Source organism: Dendrobium catenatum, unplaced genomic scaffold, assembly GCF_001605985.2.
Source record: "Dendrobium catenatum unplaced genomic scaffold, ASM160598v2 fragScaff_scaffold_734, whole genome shotgun sequence".
In the NCBI taxonomy this organism is placed as follows: domain Eukaryota; kingdom Viridiplantae; phylum Streptophyta; class Magnoliopsida; order Asparagales; family Orchidaceae; genus Dendrobium; species Dendrobium catenatum.
Genome location: NW_021319196.1, coordinates 305,893 through 330,536, shown reverse-complemented (window position 1 = coordinate 330,536; position 24,644 = coordinate 305,893). Strand labels below are relative to the sequence as shown.

At 32.2% G+C, this 24,644-nt stretch overlaps 1 protein-coding gene and 1 non-coding gene across 2 annotated transcripts; one reads left to right on the top strand and one right to left on the bottom strand.

The window, feature by feature from the left end:
• Positions 1 to 7,027: 7,027 nt before the first annotated feature.
• LOC114580010 lies at positions 7,028 to 7,146 on the top strand. The gene has a single exon (XR_003701295.1). It is a non-coding gene; the product is annotated as a 5S ribosomal RNA (ribosomal RNA).
• Positions 7,147 to 21,642: 14,496 nt separating this feature from the next.
• Positions 21,643 to 22,781, bottom strand: LOC110097643. Its single transcript, XM_020824147.1, has 3 exons — positions 22,359 to 22,781; positions 21,973 to 22,287; positions 21,643 to 21,855 (listed from the first exon to the last, which is right to left on the bottom strand). Exons 1-3 carry the CDS (start codon positions 22,779 to 22,781, stop codon positions 21,643 to 21,645), a joined length of 951 nt encoding a protein of 316 aa, XP_020679806.1.
• Between the last annotated feature and the right edge of the window lie 1,863 nt (positions 22,782 to 24,644).

The window sequence follows — 24,644 nt, the reverse complement described above, 5'->3', positions numbered from 1 at the left end:
TTATCAATATTTAAAATAAAACACTTACATCCAAAAACATGTAGATGACTAATCTTAGGTTTGTTTCCAAATAATATTTCATAAGGGGTCTTTTTAAGAATTGGTCTTAAATAAACACCATGTGTAATAATTCTAAAGGTCTACTTGTAGAAACTATAATTTTACTCTTGAATGAACTTTTCATATGTTTACCATGAATGCATGCATCACATATAGAATCAAAATGAAAATTAATTTTTGGTAAACTAACTACTAAATCAAGTGTAAAAATTTTATTTAAAGTGTGGATATTGGCATGACATAGCCTTCTATGCCATAACCAAGCATCATCATTTATAGATTTCATGCAGAGTAAATTCAAATTAACATCATTTGTATTCTCTAAATCAATTAAATAAATAATTTTATGTCTATTTCCTATAAGCAAAATAGATTCATTATTTCTAATAATGCAATGTGAAGCATAAAAGGAAACATTTAAACCTTTATCACATAATTGACTAATTGATATTAAGTTATGTTTTAAACCAGAAACAAATAAGACTTTTTCTAAAGTAATAGAGTTCTTACATTTGGATTCAATACCAATAATATTTCCTTTTGTATTATCTCCATATGTGACATAACCTCCATCACTTGATTCTAATGTAGAGAATTTTGCTTTATCTCTCATCATATGTCTTGAACATCCACTGTCCAAGTACTACATGCCTTAATTGATTTTTCTTTGAAGGTATTCCTATGAAAGAAAATCAAATGTTAACTTTTGGAACCCAAATATTTTTGGGTCCACATTCCAAATGAGAAGTATAATATCTATTATGTATGATAGTTGAAGTGCTTGTATTTTTTGTTGAAGTGCTTGTATTTTTTGGAACCCATAAAAAAGATGATTGTTTAGCATTTTGTGATCTACGAGCATAGCAATCAAATGAGATATGTCCTTTTCTACCATAATAATTGCACCAAATATTAGTGTTTGCATATGGTTTTGCATGATTTCTATGTGACATATAAGAAGAATTTTTATTTGATATTGTACTTGATGGAGATTTATAATAAACATATGATTTCATGCATAAAACTAGTCTTGCTTTTAATAGAATATTTTCTCTTTCTAGTTTACAAACAAGTGAAAGAACGATTTAATAAAGAAATATTTTTATCTTTCAAATCATCACATTCATTTTTTAAATCATGAAAATGAATATATAAATTTTTATGCTCTTTTCTAAAGAATCATATTTTCTTTTTAATTTTTAAATTCAATGACTAATTCATTAAAAGTATCATCTAATTCTTCATAAGAAATATCATTACATACCTCTTTAGAATCACAATCTGATTCTCCTCCTGCCATAAGGCAAATGTTCTCCTCTTCATCTGATGAACTTGATTCATCTGAATCTGGGTTAGCCCACAGAGCCTTCTTCTTCTTCTTAAAATATTTCTTTTCTTTCTTATCACTCTTTCTCCTTACATCCATTTCTTTTTTCTTTGAATCAATAAGATCTGGACAATCTCCTCTTATATGTCTAGTTTTCTTGCAATGGTAACAAATAATCCCTTCTCCTATACGAAATTTCTTAGTAAGAAATTTATAATTTTTAGATTTCTTATACTTTTGATTTTTCCTCCTTAGTAAGCTTCCAAGTCTTCTTGAAAGCATGGCCACCTCATTGCTATCTTCATTAGAGCTTGATGAACTAGGTTCATTATTATCAACAACCTACAAGGCAATAGTTTTACCTTTTTCTTTCTCTTTCTTTGAAGATCCATCCAATTTATCTCTTTGAGCTATAATCTGTTCATGTGCTATCAAACAACCCAAAAGCTGATCAAGTGGATAAGTAGATAAATCTTTAGCCTTATTAATTGCAGTTACTTTAGCATCCCATTCTTTGGGAAGGCATATAAGAATCTTATAGACTAAGTCTTGATTCTTATATATTCTTCCAAGAGAATATAGCGTATTAATTATTTTCATAAATCTTGTATACATATCAGAAATAGATTCAGAAGCTGACATACTAAATAATTCATATTCATGAACAAGTATATTTATGTGAGCATCTCTAACTTCACTAGTACCTTCATAAGTTATAATTAATTTATCACAACTTTCTTTTGTTGAATTTAACATAGAAATTTTCATGTAATCATCTGGAAGAAGTGCAAATGCAAAGTATTACATGCCATAGCATTTAACTCATCTAATTCTCTCTCTAATATAGTCCAATCATCAAAAGGTTTTTCAATTTTAATTCCATTAATTTGTTTAGTGGGTGTATGATATTGGTGTGTAAGCATGTGTCGCATACAAGAGTCTTGACCTCTTAAGAATGTACTAATTCCATTTTTCCAATTATCAAAAGGAACATTATCTAATAATGGAGGACGATGAGTGGTTTGTCCTTTGCAAAGTGAACCCTTAGGAAAACCGTGTGCCATAGTTTATAAGTGGATCTACTCTAGGATTTTAAGCCAAAATAAGAAGAGCCAAGGCTCTGATACCAATTATTGGATGACTATGGCACCCTTAGAGTGGGGGGGGGGGGGGAGGGGGGGGGGGTGAATTAGGGTTCTTAAAATTTTTATTAAAAGAAGAAAATTAAAATGATTATAAAGCAATTATGAAAAGTGTAAGTAGTCACAAAATATTTCTAATGAAAAAGACAGAAAAAGAAATGCAAGAAATGAAAATAAGAGGCACAATATTTTAATGTGGTTTGGCCCAGATTCCAATCTGACCTACGTCAACATTAGCCAACTCTTGGGCTAGAATTCACTAATCCTAGATTTGATTAGCAAACCTCACATCCTTAAACCAAAGAAGTTCTTTACAACCTAAGTACTCTCCTACACGGGCGAGTACAACCCAATCTAATTATGATTCAATCTACACTAAGCCAAATGGCTTAGATTAAGAAAATGAAGAATATAATTTGATGTAAATAATACAATTCCAAATTATCGTGCAATAAAAGATCCACAATATTTGAGGTGATCTTACAAATTAATTTTAATCACCTCACTACTTCCAAATGAAATATTAAATTTGCTCACTTTAAGATAGATTTATATATTTTTAAAAATAAGAATAATATTTAAATAAAAATATATTGTTGCTTATTTAAACTTAAACTCTTAAAAAAAAATGAATTAGATCATAGATGTAAATCTATTCCCCCTTAAAGAACTAAAAACACTTGCTTTGCTAAACTTTATATATTTAAAAGATATGATGTAGAAAACTTTAATATAGAACTTCCAGCAAGTATTTCACCATAAAATAAACATTTTCAAGAAAGATATATATATTTTTTTGAAAGAAATGCAGCAAATTGCATTAAAAGAAAAAACTTTTACAACATAAAGCTTCTAAACTAAGGATTCCTCCTTTAAAATAGACATAAACAAAAGAGGAACCTTGTTCACCATAACATCATCCGAAACAAAATAATTCAAAATGCCATAGGTAGTACACAAATCCGCTAACTTATTGCAATTTCTATCAACCCAATTAAAGATAACATGATTGAATTCATTAAACAAGTACATACCTTCCATCTTTGTTCCTCCAGTTCTTTTGGCCTTTTTCAAAAACTTCATTACATTTTGTCTCCTTCAATTATGATGCCTTTGTACTTGAACATCCAATCTTTGACCATGTCTTTAATAGATTGAGTAGTTAAATACTCCAAAGAAGATATATCCAAATGAAAGAATGGTTTACCGAAAGCTTGAAGGAACCTTCCTTTGTGGTCATGGAACACTCCTCCAATTCCACCTTTGTAAGAAGAGAGAAGAGCATCATCCACATTAAAATTTAACCAATTAAGTGGAGGGGGATGCCAATGAGAATTTAACAACCTATAAGGTTGGTTAACATCCCATATACCCAAACTTTTATCAGTACCAAGAGAAGAAATTGATGCATAGATGATTGCATTGGAGGCAATCAACAAGAAAGAAATATATGGTGAAAGCTAAAATAATAGCAAGTAAAGATTTAGAGAAGGAAATAAAACTCAAGAACTCCAATAGATGTTATTAGGTTCTGTGTTGAAGCTTTCTAACCAGGATTTCGATCTTGCAAATGAAAAGAGTACTTGGAATAAGAATCAAAGTTTCTCCTCTCAACATTTAGCATGTAAAAAGGAAAGGAAGAATGGAAGAATTGCTGGAGATTTTTCTTTGAGCAGCCCTTTCATGAGGAAGATGAGAGGTATTTAAAGAGAAAGGGCAAGTAATTCCATATTTGAATAAAAATATTATTCTAATACGTTTTATATCAGGTAATAATATTATATTTCATTAATAATTCATTTATACTAAATATATATGAGATTGAAATGGCTATAAAATGGCTAGACATGTGGGAATGTCAAAAAGTCTTCATATGCATAAAAAATAGAGCAAACATGGCTAGCAGCAGATTATATTTAAATCAGATAATGTTTGGAAAGTCATTATAAATTCAAATGATATCCAAATGAGTCATATATATATCTATAGAATCCAAAGAATCTAAGACAATAAAAATTAGCACAAAAATAATAACATATTTAGTAACATAAGAACTCATGCACCTGTATCACTTAGCATACAAATTAGAGCACCCAAGCATATTTAGGTATCATATTTAAATATTTAAGGATATATTAAATATTAATATAATAATATTATGTAATATATATATATATATATATAATTAATTAATCATACATTAATAAATAGATGTGAAACAAGTCAGTTTAAAATAAATACATAATAAAAGTTTTTCAGTATAAGCTTATTACCTTTAATTTCTCTAATTAAATAACTTTCTATATTTGATAATAATTAAGCAATCAATGAAGGTTATATAATTTATCTAACAAAGAAATCCTATAGATTTTTATATCAAGATTAATATATAATTAATAGATATTTAGATATTGAGCAAATCAAATCATGCAAGTAGTTATTAATGAACCACTAACATACTCCTATGATAATATAAAGTCCTTCAAGTTGTCCATCTTGGTCCATCCTAATCTCAACATTTGATTGAACTTGAGTTGTGCAATGTAAATCCCACAAGTATTTATAATGAACATCATTACACCTTAAATACTTAGCACACAAATTAGAGCATCCAAGAATATGTTTGTTATCATCAAAATATCTAAAATAGGTCATGAGGTAGATAATATCAACAATTTTTACTAATGCTTTTGTTAATAGGATCATTAAACTTCTGAATTTCTTTCACAATTTCAATTGGTTAGTGGTCTTTCTCTAAACAAACATAAATGGTGTTTTAATCATTATAAGAAAGTGCCTAATGATCATATTGTAGCCATTAAAAACTCTACTGGTTTTGTGCATGACAATTTGCCTATTAAATATCTTGGGGTGTCTCTCTTTAAAGGTAAAAAGAAAACCTTTTTTTTATGATTTAATTACTAATGTACAACAAATTATTATCCTAGGATTCTAATTTGCTAAGTTTTGGGGGTCGTTTAATTCTCATCCATAGTGTTCGTTGTTCTTTGCAAATTTATATTTTTCAAACTCTTCATCCTACTCAGGCCATTTGCAACAGGATTGATGGACTTTTTAACAAATTATTTTATAAAGGGGCTGGTAGCAACTCTAAAATTATTTAGTCCTCTTGGGATAAGTATTATGGTGTCCTAGAGGATGGTTTGGGGTTTAAGAGTATGAATGATTTGGCTTATGCTTTTCCTTTTAAGTTATGGTACAATTTCTGTACTAAAGTGAGCTTTTGGGCTACGTTTATGTTTGCTAAGTATTGTGTGGGTAAACATAAGACAAATTGTTATTTTAACCAAGGTGACTCTATGGTGTGGCTGAGATTGTGCCAAATTAAATTGGTTGTTGAGCCCTTCTCTAATGGGGGCTTGATGGTGGTGACATTTTCTTTTGGCTAGATCGTTGGTTTGAGGGGCATTCTATTGACTCCCTTACTAACTCTTCATCCAATTTGGCGATTAAGGTGAATTTCTCCTTTTCTGATAATTGTTGGAATTATGAAAAGTTTGCTATTGTTATTCGTGATTCTATTAATCAACAAATTTTTAATCTTCCTCTTAATACGAACTCTAATGATGTTCTTTTATACGGCATGTCCAAAGATGGTGGTTTTAGATTAAAGGATGCTTGGTATGCCTTTAGAATTAAGAATAAGGTTACTAATATATTTTATTTCCTTTAGCATAAAAGTCTCCCTTCCACGGTTGAAGTCTTTGTTTGGAGAATCTTACATTAGTTCATCCCTATGGATGATAACTTAATTAAAAGAGGCTATATTTTATTGTCCAAGGGCCAATGTTGTAATCTTATTTGGAACATGCATCATGTTTTCCTTTCAGGTCCTTTAGCTATTAAAACTTGGATTTATTTTGATGATATGTTTCAATTGAATTTCTATAACATTTAAATGTCTATTTATGATTTTCTTAATTGTTGGTTCATCAAGTCTAAAGGCCATATTAAAAATGTTATCCCTCCTATTATTTTATGGTATTTATGGTTGGATAGAAATAATTATATATTTAATTATGTTGCTATGAATCACCATAGGATTATTCAGAAGGTGAAAGATAAGGTTGTTGCTCTTTCCTCTGTTAAATTAATTTACATCATCAATTTTAAGAACTATCACTCTATTACTTTTGAGTTAGGAATTAAGCTGAAGTGGATCACATTCCTAAAGACCCTAAGCCTATTTATTGGACCAAAACCCCTTTTATTTCCAATAAAAACTAAATGCGGATGGCGTTTTCTTTGGGCCTTCTTCGGGTTGTGGTGGTGTTATCATAGACTGTCATTATAGCTTCATTATGAATTTTACTGGTCTTTTGCAGAATTATGATGTTAACAAAGCTACCTTTTTAGCTTTTCTCTATGGTTTAAGGCTTTTCATCTCTCATGATCTAACTAACATTATTATTAAAGTTGATTCTAAGTATTATTTTTAATTATTAAATTCTATCATTCTTGATCTAACTAACATTTTGTGTGCGACCATACCAGCACTAGTGCACCAGATCCCATCAGAACTCCGCAGTTAAGTGTTCTTGGGCAAGAGTAGTACTGGGATGGGTGACCTCCACGGAACTCCTCGTGTTGCACCCTTAACACTGCCATTGCAAAGTCTCAAGTCCTGGATGAGAAAAGTAGAGGGTTGCATTAGGCAGTCAACAGCCAGTGTAAAACTTGTCGAATAATAATGACATGAATCCTTTAAGAAATTGTGTTAATGCTAGGGTGTCCCCTGGAAGCAATGCGCTGTATGGCCTGAATACAGTGATAAGTGTGTAAGGGCCACTACACCGACGCTCGAGAGCAGTGTTAAATAGCCAAGGGTTCCCACATCAAGGATGGATGTGGGCAAAGAAGCTAGTCCTTGAAACTAAAATTAGGATATGAACTTGGAATATAAGTTCACTTACAAGAAAATTAATTGAATTAATAGATATTATGATTCATAGGAAGTTAAATATTTTGTGCATTCATGAAACTAAAAGGGTTGGAGAGAAGGCTAAGGAAATTGATAGTTTAGGATTTAAACTTTGGTACTCGGGTAGGAGTCGTACTAGAAATGGTGTAGATGTTATTATAGATAAGAGTTTAAAGGATAATATTATAAATATTAATAAGATTGGAGATAGAATTATTAGCTTTAAAGATTGTTGTTGATGATAAGATTGTTAATATTATAAGTGCTTATGCTCCTCAAGTAGGTTTGGATATGAGTTCTAGATTAAATTTTTTGAATGACTTAGAAGCATTAATACAAAAGATACCTCTTGAAGAAAAAGTTTTTATTGGAGCATATTTAAATGGACATGTTGGTAGAGAGATAGATGATTTTAAAAGCATTCATGGTGGCCATGGATTTGGAACGACGAATGAAGGTGGCAAGACATATTGGATTTTTATTTAGCTTATGATTTTTCAATTGCAAATACCTTATTTAAAAAAAGGAATGAGCATCTCATCACTTATAAAAATGGATATAGTACAACCAAGATTGACTATTTTCTTATTAGAAAATTAAACCGTTTAGATTGCAAAGATTGTATAGTTATTTCGAGTGAAAATTTATGTACCCAACATCGATTATTAGTTTTGGACTTTAAGATAAAGGGGCATAAAATAAAAAAATAAAGTAAAACAATTTTCTAGGATTCGATGGGGGCATTTAAAGAATGTTAAAAAAAATATTTTTGAGAATAAGATTTTAGATCTTAAGATTTTGTCTGTGCATGAGGATGCAAATATTATGTGGGAAAAAGTGGCTAGTGATATTAAGAATATTGCAAAAGATGACTTTGGAACATCGAAGAGAAAAGCTTCTAATAGTAAAAATAGTTGGTGGTGGAATAAAAATGTGCAAGAAAAGATTAAAAATAAGAAGTTTTGTTATAAAAATTGGTTTAATTTTAAAAATTTTGATAATTGGAAAATATATAAAGTGGCTCGTAAGGATGCTAACAAAGCAATATGCGATGCAAAGACATTAGCTTTGAGTGATTTATATAATAGATTAGATACTAAAGAGGGAGAAATATATATGTGTAAGTTAGCCAAACAAAGAGATAGGAGTAGTAAGGATTTAGTTCAAGTAAAGTGTAATAAGGATTAAGATCAAAAAATACTTTTTCTTAGAGGATGATATTCAACAAAGGTGGATGAGATATTTTGCTAAACTTTTTAATGAAGATTGTGAAAATATGATTGATTATAGTGACCTTAGCACCCTATATGAAAAAAAAGAATTTTATTTTTATCGGCGTATTAGCAAAACCGAAGTTAGAGAGGCTTTAAAGAAAATGAAGGGTGGAAAAGCTGTTGGACCTGATGATATTCCAATAGAGGTGTGGAAATGCTTAGGAGTTGAAGGAATTTCATGGCTTACTAAACTTTTTAATACTATTTTAAAGACTAAAAAGATGCCAGATGAGTGGAGAATAAGTGTGTTAATTCCTATTTTTAAGAATAAAGGTGATGCACAAGATTGTGCGAATTATAGAGGTATTAAGTTATTGTGTCATACTTTAAAACTATGGGAGCGAGTTATGGAGCATAGGTTGTGGTTTGTTACTAATGTTTCTCAAAATCAATTTGGATTCATGCCAGGTAGGCCAACTATGGAAGCCATACATTTATTAAGAGGTTTCATGGAGAAATATAGAGAAAATAAGGAGGATCTACATATGATATTTATTGATTTAGAAAAAGCATATGATAAAGTTCCAAGAGAAGTGCTATGGAGAGTTCTTGAAAACATATGTATGCAGGAGCTATTACTTGTGTTCAAACACAAGGTGGATTGACCAAGTATTTCCCTATTTCGGTTGGGTTACATCAAGAATAAGCCTTAAGCCCATATCTTTTTGCTTTAGTCATGGATGTTCTTAGTAGACATTTGCATGAGGATGTACCTTAGTGTATGCTTTTTGCTGATGATATTCTTCTTGTTGATAAGACTAGAGAGGGAGTTGAAGGTAAACTTGAATTATGGAGGTCAACCTTAGAGTCTAAAGGTTTTTGCTTGAGTAGATCTAAAACAGAATATTTGGAGTGTAATTTTAGTAGTAATAGACCAAGTGAGGGGATTGTAACTTTGGGTGATCAAGTCATTAATAAGAGTACACGTTTTAGATATCTTGGATCTATTATTCAGAGTGATGGTGAAACAGATGGAGATATTATCAGCATAATTCAAGTTGGATGGTTGAAGTGGAGGAATGCATCGAGCTTGTTATGTGATAGAAATGTACCCGTCAAACTTAAGGGAAAATTCTAAAAGATGGTAGTGAGGCCTGCAATGCTTTATGATGCCGAATGTTGGCCTTTAAAAGAGAAGCATAATACTAAGTTAAGTGTGGCAGAGTTGAGGATGCTCAGGCGGATGAGTGGCATTACCCTTAGAGATAGGATACGAAGTGAGCATATACGTGAAAAGGTTGGTGTAGCTCCACCAGAAGATAAGATTAGAGAGAGTCGACTTAGATGGTTTGGTCACACAAAATGGCGGCCTTTCGATGATCCGGTTAGGAGAGTAGAGGTATTAGATTTGACTTATGTTAAGAAAGGTAGGGGTAGACCTAAAAAGACTCGGTTAGAAAATATTAGGAATGACCTTTCTTTATTAGATTTAAATGAGAATTTGACTTTTAATAGGACACAATGGAGTAAAAGGATTCATGTAGCAAACCCCACGTAGTAGGATAAAGGCTTGATGATGTTGTTATTGTTGTATTAAATTTTGTTAAGGAGTCAGTGTGTAACTCCTCCCTTTTTTATCTGGTGAGGGATATTAAGAATTTATTAATTTTTATGAATTTTTTTGTCTCCCTTATTCATAAGATTGGTAATGCGTGTGCTAATTGGCTTGCCAATTGGGGAAAGATCTATATTGTGTGTCAGATTTTACTGCTACTAACCTTTCTATTCCTTTATGGGATCTTTTAAAGTTAGATAAATTTGGTATGCATTTTGTTCGAACCTAATTTATTTTGTTGGCAGGGGACTTATTTTTTGGATTTCTCTTAGGGTGTCTTACTATGGCTTTTTCCTTTTCTACTGCTCTATTTTATTCTGAGCTACAACAATACTACTTGGTTTGGTGTTGAAACTATCTTCTTTGAATCCTTGTAGCTCTGGTCTGTTTGAGTTTCTAACTGGTCTGCTTGGTTTTGTTGTCTTGTATGGCCCTATTTGGTGCTGCTTCAGGGGCCTTATCATTTGGGCTACCTTGGGGACTTTCTCTCTTTTATTGGAGGTTTATTATTTTGCGTGTTTCCTATGTTACTTATTAATGTTCTCTGTTAGGTATTTCCTGGGGGTTTGGATGGTGGGTGTCTCCTGGAGCAAACTGGCTGGTATTAATTTATGCTTACTATTTTGGGATTTACCTTTCCTTTTGCATTTTTGTTTCTATTGGAGTTCCAGATTGTTCTTTTTTTCCTGTATGTTTATACCTTTTTTTTTATATTGGTGGCTATTTTTATTATTTTTTTCTGGGGCTTGGTTATTGGGTATGCCCTGGTGCCTTCAGATTGTTGTTATTATTGGACATTGTGGCTCTCTTTTCTGCAGCTCTTTAATTTTTAACTGTAGTACTCCTTTTATTTCCTGGTGTTTAAGCATGGATGGCTAGATGGGTTTTCTGGTTATAGTGAATTGGTTTTGGTATCTATTAGGCTATAATTGGGAGGCTTGTATCCCTGGCTGCCAGCTAGTTTCTCTCCTCTTTTGTTTTTCCACTTCTTTTAGCTGCTTGGTTTTTGTTCTTGGTGCTTCCTGTCTCGGTTTATTTTGGAATGATTATAGCATGTTTGTGAGTAAATATGCAAGGCTAATTTTATTAATATATGGTTTGGCTATTTATTTTATCTTTGAGGTGAACAAGTGTGGTGATCCTTTTTGTATTTCTATTAATTGTGCTACTTTGCATCATAAGGTTGATGTTGTTAGCTCGGGTTGTTATACTTACAAGGTTTGGCCTATTGGTATTGTACCCATTTGTCCCCTTTTTATCTATATTATGATTTCCTGTTGGAACTATTATCCTGTTAAATTGTACTTTTTCCTGTGTTTTTTTCTTTTGTGTCCATCTTTTTTTGTAGGACATTCCTAGTATAGGATTTTGTGGTGGTGAGATTCTTGAAAGGAAGTTGGATCTCATTTCTATTTTTTTCTATTTGTCTCCTTTTTGAGTGCTTGTTCTTGTGCACCGTATATTGTATCTAGGTATTTTTATATTTTTTCTTAGAAGGGACCTCGAGCTCTTAGGATTTTTTTTCTGTAATTTTGTAGCTCTTTTGAGCATTAGTGAGCTTGTGGTCCCTTAAAGGACTCTATACATTTTTACTGAATTAACAATTAGGCCCCTCTATGGGTTTCCATAAAAAAATGATTAAAAGTTTTATTTATGCACTTTTCTTTCATCTAATGCTCATGTTTCATGCATATTATTCATATGGGTGGTAGAATTCCAAATGATCTCAAACACTCATAATTTATCTTCAGAGGACACTCATGACCTCTGGTGAGAGTTTCAAGTGGGTTGCAATTAATATGCTTCAAAAATTAAAGATAGTCTAATTACATGAATTTTTTAATTCAATTAATATGAAATATTAAAAATACACACTAAATTAAATAAGACTCAAAATTAAATGTAGAATTTATTAAAAAATAAAAACAAATAAAATCTAATGTCAAAGAAGTTAAAGTTAAGGTCAACTTAATTAATAAAGGAAATAAAAAAATTCAATTAAATCCCTAAAATTCAAATATAAGTCAACTAAATAAATCAAGATTAGAGAAAAAATAGTAAAAAAATTGATTTAAAAATTCATCAAATTAAAATTATTTTTAAATTAATAAAATAAAATAAAGTTCGATAACTTAAATAAAGAAGATAAACAAATTCTACGGCTATGTAGTTTATTTAATCACATTTTTTTTAAAGATGCATTTGCATTAATTACCAAAAAAAATTAGAAAGTGAAAACAGGCTCACATTCCTTCTTTAACAAACTAAACAAAGAAGAAGGAATGTTGCTAAAAGAAAAGCTATATCATCTAAAGACAAGGTAGCTCATAAATCGGCTACTTTATTACATTATCTAAAGATATGATGGAAAACCACTTCATTGAAATCATTTAAAAATAATAAATCCTTTGTCACAAATTTTTCCATTTGCCATCTTGATTTGTTCATAGAGTTTTGAAGGAACTTGATTATGAGCAGATTGTCTCCTTCAATTATTACACATTACTTTCAATCATCCAACTTTGAATAAATACCATTATTGCCAACACAGCCTCCATTTCAAGTTGAGCTACATCCCAATGAATTCCTTTCTTCACAAAAGCAATATGAAGTCATCCTTTCTGATATCTAAATACTCCCCCAATACTTTCAAGAGTAAATCCAAAAGATCTGCATCCACATTAATTTTAATCCAACATAACAATGTAGGATGCCAAACATTATCAAACTCCAGATAGAGATTGACACACCAATTTTCTAGCATTAGATAACTTGATTGTTTCATTGCTATGAATAAAACATTAGCTACAACTACCAAAATTGGAAGAGTAGAATTACATTACTTGAAATCATTTTGGTTTTTCCCAGAGAAAAAAAGTGTTGTGTAGTAGACTTTCACTATGTTTGAATATTATTTTGAAAGACATCTATGTTCAACCCAATAGCTTTCCAATGAATGAAATAATGGAATTTTAAATCCCCATTCCCTCAACTTCATAATGATATCAACATAAAATTTACTATTGACTGCAATATGAGCATAACTTTCAACCTTTTAACATCCTCTTGCATAGAGATTAATTATTAGAATATAGCATTCTATGTTTAAGAAATTCATAAGTTGGAATGGCATAGCTACTCATTCGCCACCAGAATATTTCATCTTTTGGATAGAGCTTTTGTTTACATAACCAATTTGAGTAACAAAAATCATTATCATCAATGTTATATTTAATCAATTCTTCATAAGAAAAAGCTAAAATTGATCTTCCAATATAATGAAACATAGCTTCTAATTGTTCGTCCTTAAAATCAGATTAATAAAAACTTGCAATATAAACAAAATAAGATCTTGATGAAAAAAATTTTGAAGTTCCATCCCATTCCATCTAGCATCATTAGAGTTAAATTGATGAAGCATTACACCATTCAATCCTACACAATCAGCAAGCATTGACCATGTATTGAAACATTTATCCAAAAGCCAAATATCATTCAAAACATTAACTTTCATTCAGTATGTCACTTTCCATTAAATAAGTGGTTTAAGGTATTTAGCACCATCCCAAGAATATGACACGCAACTGAAGATCCTCTTTTAAGCTCACCATTCCATATATTATTACCATACTTAGAAATAATATTCCAGTGAAAAAAAGAATTTGGATTTTGAATGAACCTCCAAGCCAATCTCGATCTAAGTGGACACACTTTATGAGTAGCTGACTAAAGTCCCATACCACCAATTTTTTTTGAATACATAACTCCTACCATGCTACATAATGTAAACCTTTTTCTTCCATTAGCTTTTTTCCAAATGAGATCCTTAGAAAGCTTATCCAATTAATTGAAAAAACCCCTTGGGAACCATAAAGGTTGTTCACAAGAATATTAGCAATGATAAAAAAGAAGACATTATAAGAATAATCTTTTCTTCCATACAAAAAAATCTATTTCCCCAAGCATTTAGTCTTTCCAACACATGATTTATAATGATTTGAAAAACTACCATAAACATTCTTCTTATGACAAATTTTCCCAAGTATTGCGTCTCCTTAACCTCTTTAAAACCCAAATTCTTTATTATTTTCTTCTTTCTAAAAGATTTAATGGACTTGCAAAAAATAACCTGAGGCTTATTATTGTTAACCTTTTGTCAAGTCCACCCACAAAAATCAACAAAATTTTTTTTATTACTTCAGCTTATCATGGAGACACTAGCACAAATAATAAAACATCATATGCATATAAAAGTAGTGTAATCTTTTGATCTCTTGGTGAAATTTGAACACCCAAGTCTTAACCTTTTTTATTTATTGCATTTGATAAGAGTTGTGAGAACATAATGAATAAATATGGTGACAAAGGACATCCTTACCGAAAACCACTCTTAACATTTATCAATTTAAAATAATTTCTATTTAAAATGATAAGAAATCATGCATTCACCACATCTTCCATAACGAGATTGGAGAAGTTTGGAGGAAACCCAAACCATTTTAAAATATGTTCCAAAGCCAGCCATCAAAAGCTATCATATGCCTGCTTCATGTCCATCTTAATTGCCATCAATCCTTTCTTATTTTTTGAATTTTTAAATTTGTTGAAAATTTCATGAGCTAATAAGAAATGTTCAAACATTGATCTACATGAAATATAATCCACTTGTTCTTCCGTAATAATCTTAGAGATACACCCTTTCAATCTATTCACAATCATTGTTGCGGTTAACTTTTAAATTGTTTGATAAAGAATTATGGGTCTAAAATTTGAAGGAAGTACCAAATTTTTCATTTTAGGAATTTAGAAGAATCAATGTATCCTTCCAGTCAGTATGAATAAAAGTAGTTTTAAAAAAAATTATCTATCACTTTATAAGTAACGTCTTTCTTAGTGCACCAATAAAACATAAAAAAATAGGTTGTACTGCATCAAAACCATGAAATTTGTAAACTCATTGATGAAGTTGGAAAGAATACCACTGGAGTTGAAATTTTGGAGAAAATGGTAGAGCCCCAAAACATTGAAGGAGAAGGTGAGATTACCCAAGGAGTAGAAAATATAGATCTGGATGAAAGGGTTAAACCTACACTTACCTTGCCTTGAGATTGGAGATATTCTTTGAGTCATCCTAAAGAACTCATCTTAGGAGACCATTCTGAAGGTGTTAGGACAGGGCATGGACTTAGGAAGGAAGTGAACCTCTCTACCTTTATCTCAATGACTAAACCAACCAACATTAACCAAGCCCTTTCTGATGAGTTTTGGATCTTAGCTAAGTAAGAGGAGTTAAACCAATTTGTTAGAAATAATGTTTGGAAGCTTGTAGAAAGACCAAAGGGACAAAGTGTATTTGGAACAAAATGGGTCCTTAAGAATAAGGTGAATGATTCTGGAGTGGTGGTTAAGAATAAGGTAAGATTGGCAGCTAAGGGGTACAACCAAAAAGAAGGGATTGATTTTAAAGAGACCTTTGCCCCTATTGGATGCCATTAGAGTGCTATTATTCTTTGATTATTATAAGGTATTCATGCTTTTTCAAATGGACGTTAAGAGTGCCTTTTTAAATGGGTAATAAAAGAGGATGTGTTTGTAGAGCAGCCCCCATATTTTGAGAGTTCCCAATTTCCAAATCATGTTTTCAAATTAAAAAAGGCCTTATATGGATTAAAGTAGGCACCTACAACTTGGTACGAGGGGCTTAACACATTTTTACTAGAGAGGGAGTTTCTTAGGGGAGTGTAGACACCACCCTTTTTCTGATTAAAGTAGGAGTTGATTTACTCATTGTTCAAATCTATGTCGATAATATACTTTTTAGATCTTCTGATAAAAGGCTATGTGATAACTTTTCAAAAATAATGAGTAGGGAGTTTGAGATGAGTATGATGGGAGAGTTGTCCTACTTTTTGAGGTTTAGCATAAGAAAACTGGATGATGGAACCTTTCTAAATCAAACAAAATATATAAATGACATCTTGAAGAAGTATGAAATGGATAAATCCAAGCCAATTAATTCTCCCATGACATCCAATGTTCAATTCAATAAGGACCCAAATGGAAAGTATGTTGATCAAAAGAAGTACAGAGGGATGATTTGATCTTTACTTTACGTGACTGCTAGGCAAACAGATATAATGTTTAGTATTTGTCTCTGTGCTAGATTTTAAGCTGATCCTAAAAAATCACAACATACTGTAGTTAAAAGGATTTTTAAATACCTCTTAGGAACCTAAAACTTAGGAATCTACTATATTAGGCACAACACTTCTTTTGAGATTATTTGATATTCTGATTCTAATTTTGTAGTTTGTAAGGTGGATAGAAAGAGCACTTTTGGGACTTTCCAATTCATAGGACAGTCTTTAGTCTCCTAGTTTAGTAGGAAGCAAAACTCTATTGCACTTTCCACTACTGAAGCTGAGTATATTTCCTTAATAAGTTGTGTGGCCCAAGTCCTTTGGTTGAAGTAGCAAGTTCTGGATTTAGGATTACCTGTAGGCACAATTTGTATCTTTTGTGACAATACCAGTGCCATCTACATTTTTAGGAATCCTATTTAACATTCAAGGACCAAACACATAGACATAAGGCATCTCTTTATTAGAGACCATTTGACCAAAAGTGACATTGAGTTATACCATGTGGCAACTGAGAATTAACTGGTTGATATCTTTACTAAACCAGTGGCCTTCGAAACTTTTAGCACTTTAAGAACTAGATTGGTTATGATTGACATAAATGCATGATCCTGATTTTTACTAATTTTTATTCTTTTTCTATTTAACGCTTGCTAATGTTTATCTTTTTTATTTGTTTTTATTTGTTTCTTTATTACTCTTTTAATCATCACTAAATTGATATCTTTTGTCGTGTTTTATTTTTGAAAATTTGTAGTCAATGATTAACATCTCTAAATTAGTTAAAGGGGAAAACATTGTTGATTGTTTATAACTCTAACTTCTTTTAGTGGTGTAATTTTCTTTTTTAAATAAAAATCTATCTCAAATTAACAACTAGTCTTTGAAATTGAGACCTTTTCAATCTTACTACAATAATCTATTATATATATATAATATTCAAAGTCTTTATTTTACCTTCAGATTTTTGTAATCTTATCATTAAAATTATCATATGATTTTTTATTCTGTTGTGTGATTCATTAATCCTTATATTAGAGAGAGAGTCGTGCTTCTCTAATATCTAGAAGATATAATCACAACTGGGAATATTTAAGAATTTTGGAATAGTGATCTAGCTTGCATAAAAATAAATGAAAAACAAAAAGTGGCCAATTATGTCAAAATTAAAAGATGCATAATGATGCCAAATTGAAATATATATATATATATAAAGTGTATCAAAAATTAAAAAATGCGTAAAGGGGGCTAATCAAATTTACGATAAGCATAAAATGGGCCCCAAAAGCAAGCTTATTTTCTTTCAAATTTTTTAAATCTTAGAAAAATTCAGGTGTCACTTGATATTTTTCAAAGGCTTGATTTTGAATTTATAATCATAACTAATTACTTTGATATATTATTCTACAAAATATATTTTTGAAAACAAGTCTTGAATAAATATCTTTTTCTTATCCAATTGTCTTTTTTATTTAGATTCTTATTTTTAAAAGACGGTTTACCCTGGAAGAAGTCTGAGTTAGGGCTAACAGGATCGGTTGTTCTACTATTTTTTGTTTTTTGATGGTGTTAACTCATTGATTTTTAAAAAAATTTTCAATTCAATCACATGGAGAATTTATCGCATTCAAGGCTTGTTTAAAAAAAATGGTTTGTTTCTCTTTTGTTCTTTTTGATGTTTTTTTTTTCTTTTTCATATTTTATTTTTATCCCTTTTTAGTTAATTTTCGTGTTTTTGGGCCTTCTCTGATCATCCCCATCCATCCTTTGATTTAAAACATTTTGCCACATCGTCTAGGATATTATTAATATCGTCCTGAATGGTCTGTTCAATTCACACTTCATACACCATCTCATGGTTGTTTTGACTTTTCTGCTTATAATCATCCTAAACGGTCCACTATCATCATGAATGATATGATTTTCTTTTGTTTCAATTATTTTTGATCGTCCTGGATGATTCTCCTCATCCTGTACAATCTTCATAATCTTTGCTCAATTTTGGGAAATTGGCCCGTACGATCCACTTGTTCGTCCTGGATGATACATGTGGCAATATATTTAAATCCCTTTAAATTCGGCCAGTACGATCAATTATTGATGATCGTCCTGGATGATCCACCTGTTCGTCCTAGACGATACATATGGCAATGCTTTAAACATTTTTAAATTTGGCCGGTACGATCCATTATTGTGAATCATCCTAGACAATCCACCTAATTGACCAGGATGATCTTCTTTTTCAACGGTCATCCAGCTTAACATCTTGGGATGATCGCATGTGTCTTATCATCCCGGATGATATCTGATCATCCTGGACAATACGACTGATTTTTTGACCAATCAGCCTAGACGCAATTAGTGTACCCAATCGGCCTGGACGACTCCGCGATCATCCTACACAATCAGGATGATTATTTTTAAATCGAGCCTTTCAGACATTTTCTTCTCACTCAAACCTTCTTAAATCCTCTTATGTTCTTACTCTTGTGCTCTTTTTTCTGATAATGGCTGATAGAAAAAGATATTTCCATCCTTTTGGGAGTTCCTCGAGGGCGTTTGTACAACTATGCAGTTCCAACTTTTACTTTTCTTATATTATAGAAGTTTGCAATATAATTTTGCTTATCGAAGAGGATATAATGCGGTGGAAGATATTGATCATGTAACAACTACTTGCGTGAAGCTGACTGAAGTTATCCATATCATAAATAGTTGGGGATTTGGAATACCTTCATTTGAGAATTTTGAAGAATGTTATCGATGGTTAAGCCAATGTTCAATTGGTAATTTGTTCTTAAGTAAGTTGTTCTGTAATTCTATTTATTTATCTTGGAAAGTAAGGAATAAGTTTATTCATGAAGGTAGTGTAGAGAGCACGATGATGATTATTGTTTTTTTTTGAAGAAATGCAAATTGCATTAAAATAAAAAGAAACCAAAAAAACTTAGATACAAACTAGAGAGTCACATTCTTCCTTCACCAATTGAGTAAAAGGTTTAGGAAGATCACTCTCACTAGACAAATCCCAAAGGAAATTATAAGAAAAAGCTCAATTGGCACAATAATCAACCAACTTATTACAATTTCTAGGAACAAAATGGAAAATAACATTATTCCAATCACTAAAAATCAATGAATCTTTATCTTGAATGCTCCCACCATGTTCCCTTGGTTTGCTATACAACTTGTGAAGAAACTGGATCACATTCATGTTGTCTCCCTCTATAATTATGCCTTTAACATCTTTCCAATTTTCCTTTAACACATCCTTTAGAACTTTGAAAGCCAATAACTCAATCTGTGTTTTGTCCTAATGAACTCCACTGTAGCCAAATGCTATAATAAATCTGCCTCTGCTGTCTCGAACGATTACTCCAATATCAGCCCTATAATTCTCTTTAATAGAAGCATCAATATTTACTTTATTCCACTCAGGAGTAGGAGGATGCCAAGAATTTGTAGACAGTTCAAAAGACCGATTGATACCCTAGTGATTTGATAGGATATCTTTGTGTGCTGTGTTTACAAAACCGAGAACCTTAGCAGCTATCAAAATAGCACTATCACCTGTTTTTCCATGCTTGACCTTGTTCCTTTGATTCCAAGATAACCATCAAATAGTTACATATAATCTCACCATCATAGTATTTGTCCCAGATAACTCTTCCAGCTCCTCTACACATTCTTTAAAACAAGTAAACTTCGATACTTTGAATCTCCATATCTTCAAAACATCAATCATGTTAATCAGCTTACAGAAAGTAGTTGTAATATGGTCACTGTCTTCAACACTTTCATAACCTCTTGTGCATAAATTACTATTAGCAATCCTCCTTTTCACTAGAAAATCTCCTGTAGGAAAAACATTCTTACAAATACGCCACCAAAAATTCAACCCAGGCATTCAGCTTTAGTTTTTGAATCCATGAAACCGAATCTGATTTCACTTCATCCTTCCAGCCATCTTCAATAAGCATTGAAGAAATAGATATGCCACTCAATTTCTTCTTTAACTCCAAAACGTCTTCATCATAATTTTGAAAAATCTTGATACTGCATATCAAGCAAACCATATCTTTTCCAAAATATAAAGTAATTTTGTCATAATCCCATCTTCCTTCTTGAATGAAATGATCAAGAGTTACATTATCTTCTAGAAATGTTGCAACAAATGTTGGCCATTTAAGCAAACATTTGTCCAATATCCATACATCTCTTAAAACTTTGATTTTTGAACTCTTCACAACATTCCATCTGACAAAACTCTTAAGAGCCTTCCATCCACTTTTAATGATCTTCCAAGTATTAGATCCGATCTTCAAATCTTCATTGCTCCTTTCCCCATATTTTTCCAACAAATTTCTATTCAACAAAGTAGAAATCCTCTCCAACAAACCCCAAGCAAATTTGGCCCTCAATGTCACTGTCCTGGATCTAGTAGAAAAAACCCCCCATCCTCATAGAGCTTTCGGTTTACACATTGTATCCCAAGCCACATAATGCAGGACGTGACTCCCATCATGCTTATTCCAAATGAAATTTCTGCAATACTTATCCTATTCCTTTAGTATACTCCTAAGGACTATGGAGTTAGTCACATTGTATCCTAAGGCCTTGGCTTCATGATGAGAAGATTTTCACCAACACCAATCTTCCAGCCATGAAATGAAACTATTGCCCCAAGAATTCAACTTATTCAATGACTTATCTAATAAAAATTGGAAATCAGATTTTCTAAACCTCCTTAATGCCAATTTAGATCCCAAGTAATCCATCTCCTCCACACTCTTAATCCCCAAAAGCCTGCGAATTTTTTTCTTCCTTCTCCTCATAATCATTTTGCCACAAACCATATCACATTTTTGTAGATTAATAGTTTGACCAGTCCACTTAAAATAGTCCTTTAAAATGCTCTTCAACTTTTTGATATTCTTCACTTTAGAATCAGAAAAAAATAGGATATCATCTGCATAAAGCAATTAAGAGATTGTTTGGGCTCTAGGAGAAATCTTAATACCCAATTCCATCCCTTTATCATAGAAAGCATTAGAAATCAATTATGATTAAATGATGAATAAGAACGGAGATAAAGGACATCCCTAACGGAGATAAAGGACATCCCTGACGGAAACCACATTTTCCCACTATCCATCTAGATATATCATCATTAAACAAAATAGCAAACCTTGGTTCCAAAATTCATTCCATCACCAAACTAGCAAACTTCACCGGAAAGCCTATAACATCCATCATCTTCCTAAGAGTAGTCCAGCACATACTGTCATAGGCTTGCTCCAAGTCTAACTTGATAGCCATAAATCCATTACTTGCTTTAGAAATCCTGATTTTGTTGAAGACTTTTTGAGCTAGCAACACATGCTCCGAAATAGATCTTCCTTTCACAAAAGCTACCTATTCTTCCAAAATGATTTTAGGCATAACCATAGTCAATATATTTTATAGCACTTTAGCCACTATTTTATAGATGGAATTACACAGGCTAATTGGACGGAAGGCCAAAGGAGTCACTGGATTGTTGGTTTTACGAATAAGCACCACAAATGTATCCTTCCATTCCTTACACATCGTGCCTGAAAGAAAGAACCTCTTCACTTCTCTGCAAACATCCTCTCCAATAATATTCCAATAAAACTTGAAAAAAGAGTAAGTCATACCATCACAAACAAGAGCTTTGTTGTTTCCCAAAATCCTTACCACATTCACAATTTTTGTATTGGAGAGATCAGCATCTAACCAGTTCCTATCTGCATCATCTAAGTCATCATTGGTCTCAGCCAATTCTCCCTCCAGCACTCCCTTTTCTTCCATTTGCTTTGGAAAACCCTGTAAAAAACATCCTCCATTTCCTTTGGCTCCTTTGTAAGAACCCCATATGAGTTTTTAATTTGAGAAACCCAATAACCATTTTTCCTAGCATTAGGAAATGCATGGAAAAATTTTGTATTTGAATCTCCATCTTCAATCCATTTCACTTTGGCTCTTTGCTTCCACCAAGTATTCAACCGGCAATAATTAGCATTTAACTCTTTAATCTTTCCTCTAAGCAACCAAATCTTCTCATCATGAAGCCATCCTTCTCTTGCTTCTTCCTCTTGAAGTTGAAGGATTTCCAATTTCAATCTTTCATTATCTTTAGACAGATCCTTGAATTTTGCTTTGCTCCAATAGAACAAGTTTGTTAAAGCTCTTCTACATTTTTTGTTCAAAACTTCCATCTCATCCCCCCTGAAATCCTTCTTCCACACCTTAACAATGATGTACGTAGAAGCTTTAAAAGTAGTCCACACATCTTCAAAATTTGAGGGAACCCTTAGCATTCTTGTTTGAATCAAATATCTTCAATATAATTATACAGTGATCTGAAGCCTCTCTAGCAATGTGTCTAACCACAACTACCTAAATGGAATTAAAGGCCAAAGTGTTGAGTAAACACCTATCCAACCTCTCAAGAATCCTCCCTCCCCCAATCTTATTTTTGCACCAAGTGTACCTTGGTCCAACAATCCCTACATCATGGAGGTCATTTTCATTCATGAAATTAAGCATATCCTTTGGACCTTGAGTGAACACAAACTTCCCACCACCCTTCTTATCTCGTTGAGGTAATATATAATTAAAATCCCCACCAACAATAGAAGCAACTTTCCTATGGGAAACCTCAGGAATGCAGTCACATACCAACCTTCTTTTATGTACCTCCTTACTCCCTTAAACTGTTGAGATCATCCACACTCCTTTGTTAAAGACGTTTAGATCCCCAATCACACATTGATCTAACAACTTCAAAACTAAAAAAGAAGTCAAATCTGATCTCCATAAGATCATAAGGTAACCTGACAATCCAACTGACGCCTGAAAAAAACAATCCCAATTTGGTCCCAAAATCTTCTCCAAATCTACTTTGTCAAAAGTGTTGATTTTTGTTTCCACCAATCCCACAAATAAAATACTAAAGTCTTTAATAAATTACTTGAGATATAGAGAGGCTTCCTTTTTCTTTGCCCCTCTTTAATCCCAAAAAGCTATGGAACTCATTGGAACCCTTAAGGGGATGAACCCCCATCCCTTCTCTTACTACCAGTCTCCACATTTCTCCCTCGAGGAGCATTTTTAATTGGTCCTAAAGATTTCAACTCTTTAGCAAGCTTCACTTTGGATAACTCCCCCACTTTATCAATCTCCTTAACCTCCCCAAAACAAGATTTTTCACTATATTTACTACCACCACCACCAACATCCTTTTCCTTCCCATCACCATAAGCCAAAACAATTTCTTCATTAACAGCACATACATTGTTCCTTAAATCATCCACTTCATCTCCCTCAGTGTTCTCATTCATTAAATTGAAAATACCAAATTTATTTACACCCATTATCAAATTTGAATTATCATGAATTCAGACCATACCAGAATCACCACCCGAATTCTTCAAATCTTCAGTAATCTTCTTACTATTTTCTTCAGTGCCCGCAGCAACCGGGTCTTCCAAGACTTGCTCCTTATCTCCAATAATTTCCCGCTCTTCGATTTGATCAATTGGAACATTTAAACTACTCTGTTTCAACTCCCCTGAGTCTGTACAGTCTACAACACTCTGCAAAATTATATCTTCATTTTTCTCTTGAACCGGCTTTTCTTGCTTCTTAACAAACTTCATGTTGTAAGGTTTAACAATATTCTTTTTCTGCATCAACCACTTGTTCCTTCTATTATGAACAAGGATTAAGGGACCATAGGAAGACTCTATAGCTGCATATTTCCTTAATACATCATCTAGACTTACTCCTCCATTACTAACAGCTCCATCCAGTTTACTATTGGTAGGAATACCACTTTTGCATTCATTCTTTACATGCCCGGTCATACCACACTCAAAACAGAAAGTTGATATTTTCTCATACTCAACTTTTTGAAAAAACATTCCTGCAATACTTTCCACCCATACTCCTAAAGGAAGACACTTGTCTAGCTTCATCCTTACACATACCCTTGCATACTCCCTCCTCCCCCATTGGAACATGTTTCCATCCAACATTAATGGTGTGCCAATCATTGATGCAATTCTAGCCACATTCACCTCATCCCAACAATGCAACGGTAAATGAGGTAGTCTTATCCATATTGGGGAAGTCATCCCCTTCATGGACAAAGGCTAAAACACTATAGACCACTTCTCCAT

Excerpts from the sequence above, each read along its gene's own strand:
- LOC110097643 (XM_020824147.1), bottom strand. The coding sequence starts at position 22,781 with ATGCTAAGGGTTCCCTCAAATTTTGAAGATGTGTGGACTACTTTTAAA. Across the intron at positions 22,288-22,358 it reads CTAGGAAAAATGGTTATTGG|GGTTTTCCAAAGCAAATGGA; the intron begins GTTTCTCAAATT and ends TGTTTTTTACAG. Across the intron at positions 21,856-21,972 it reads TTCGTAAAACCAACAATCCA|GTAGCTTTTGTGAAAGGAAG; the intron begins GTGACTCCTTTG and ends TTGGAAGAATAG.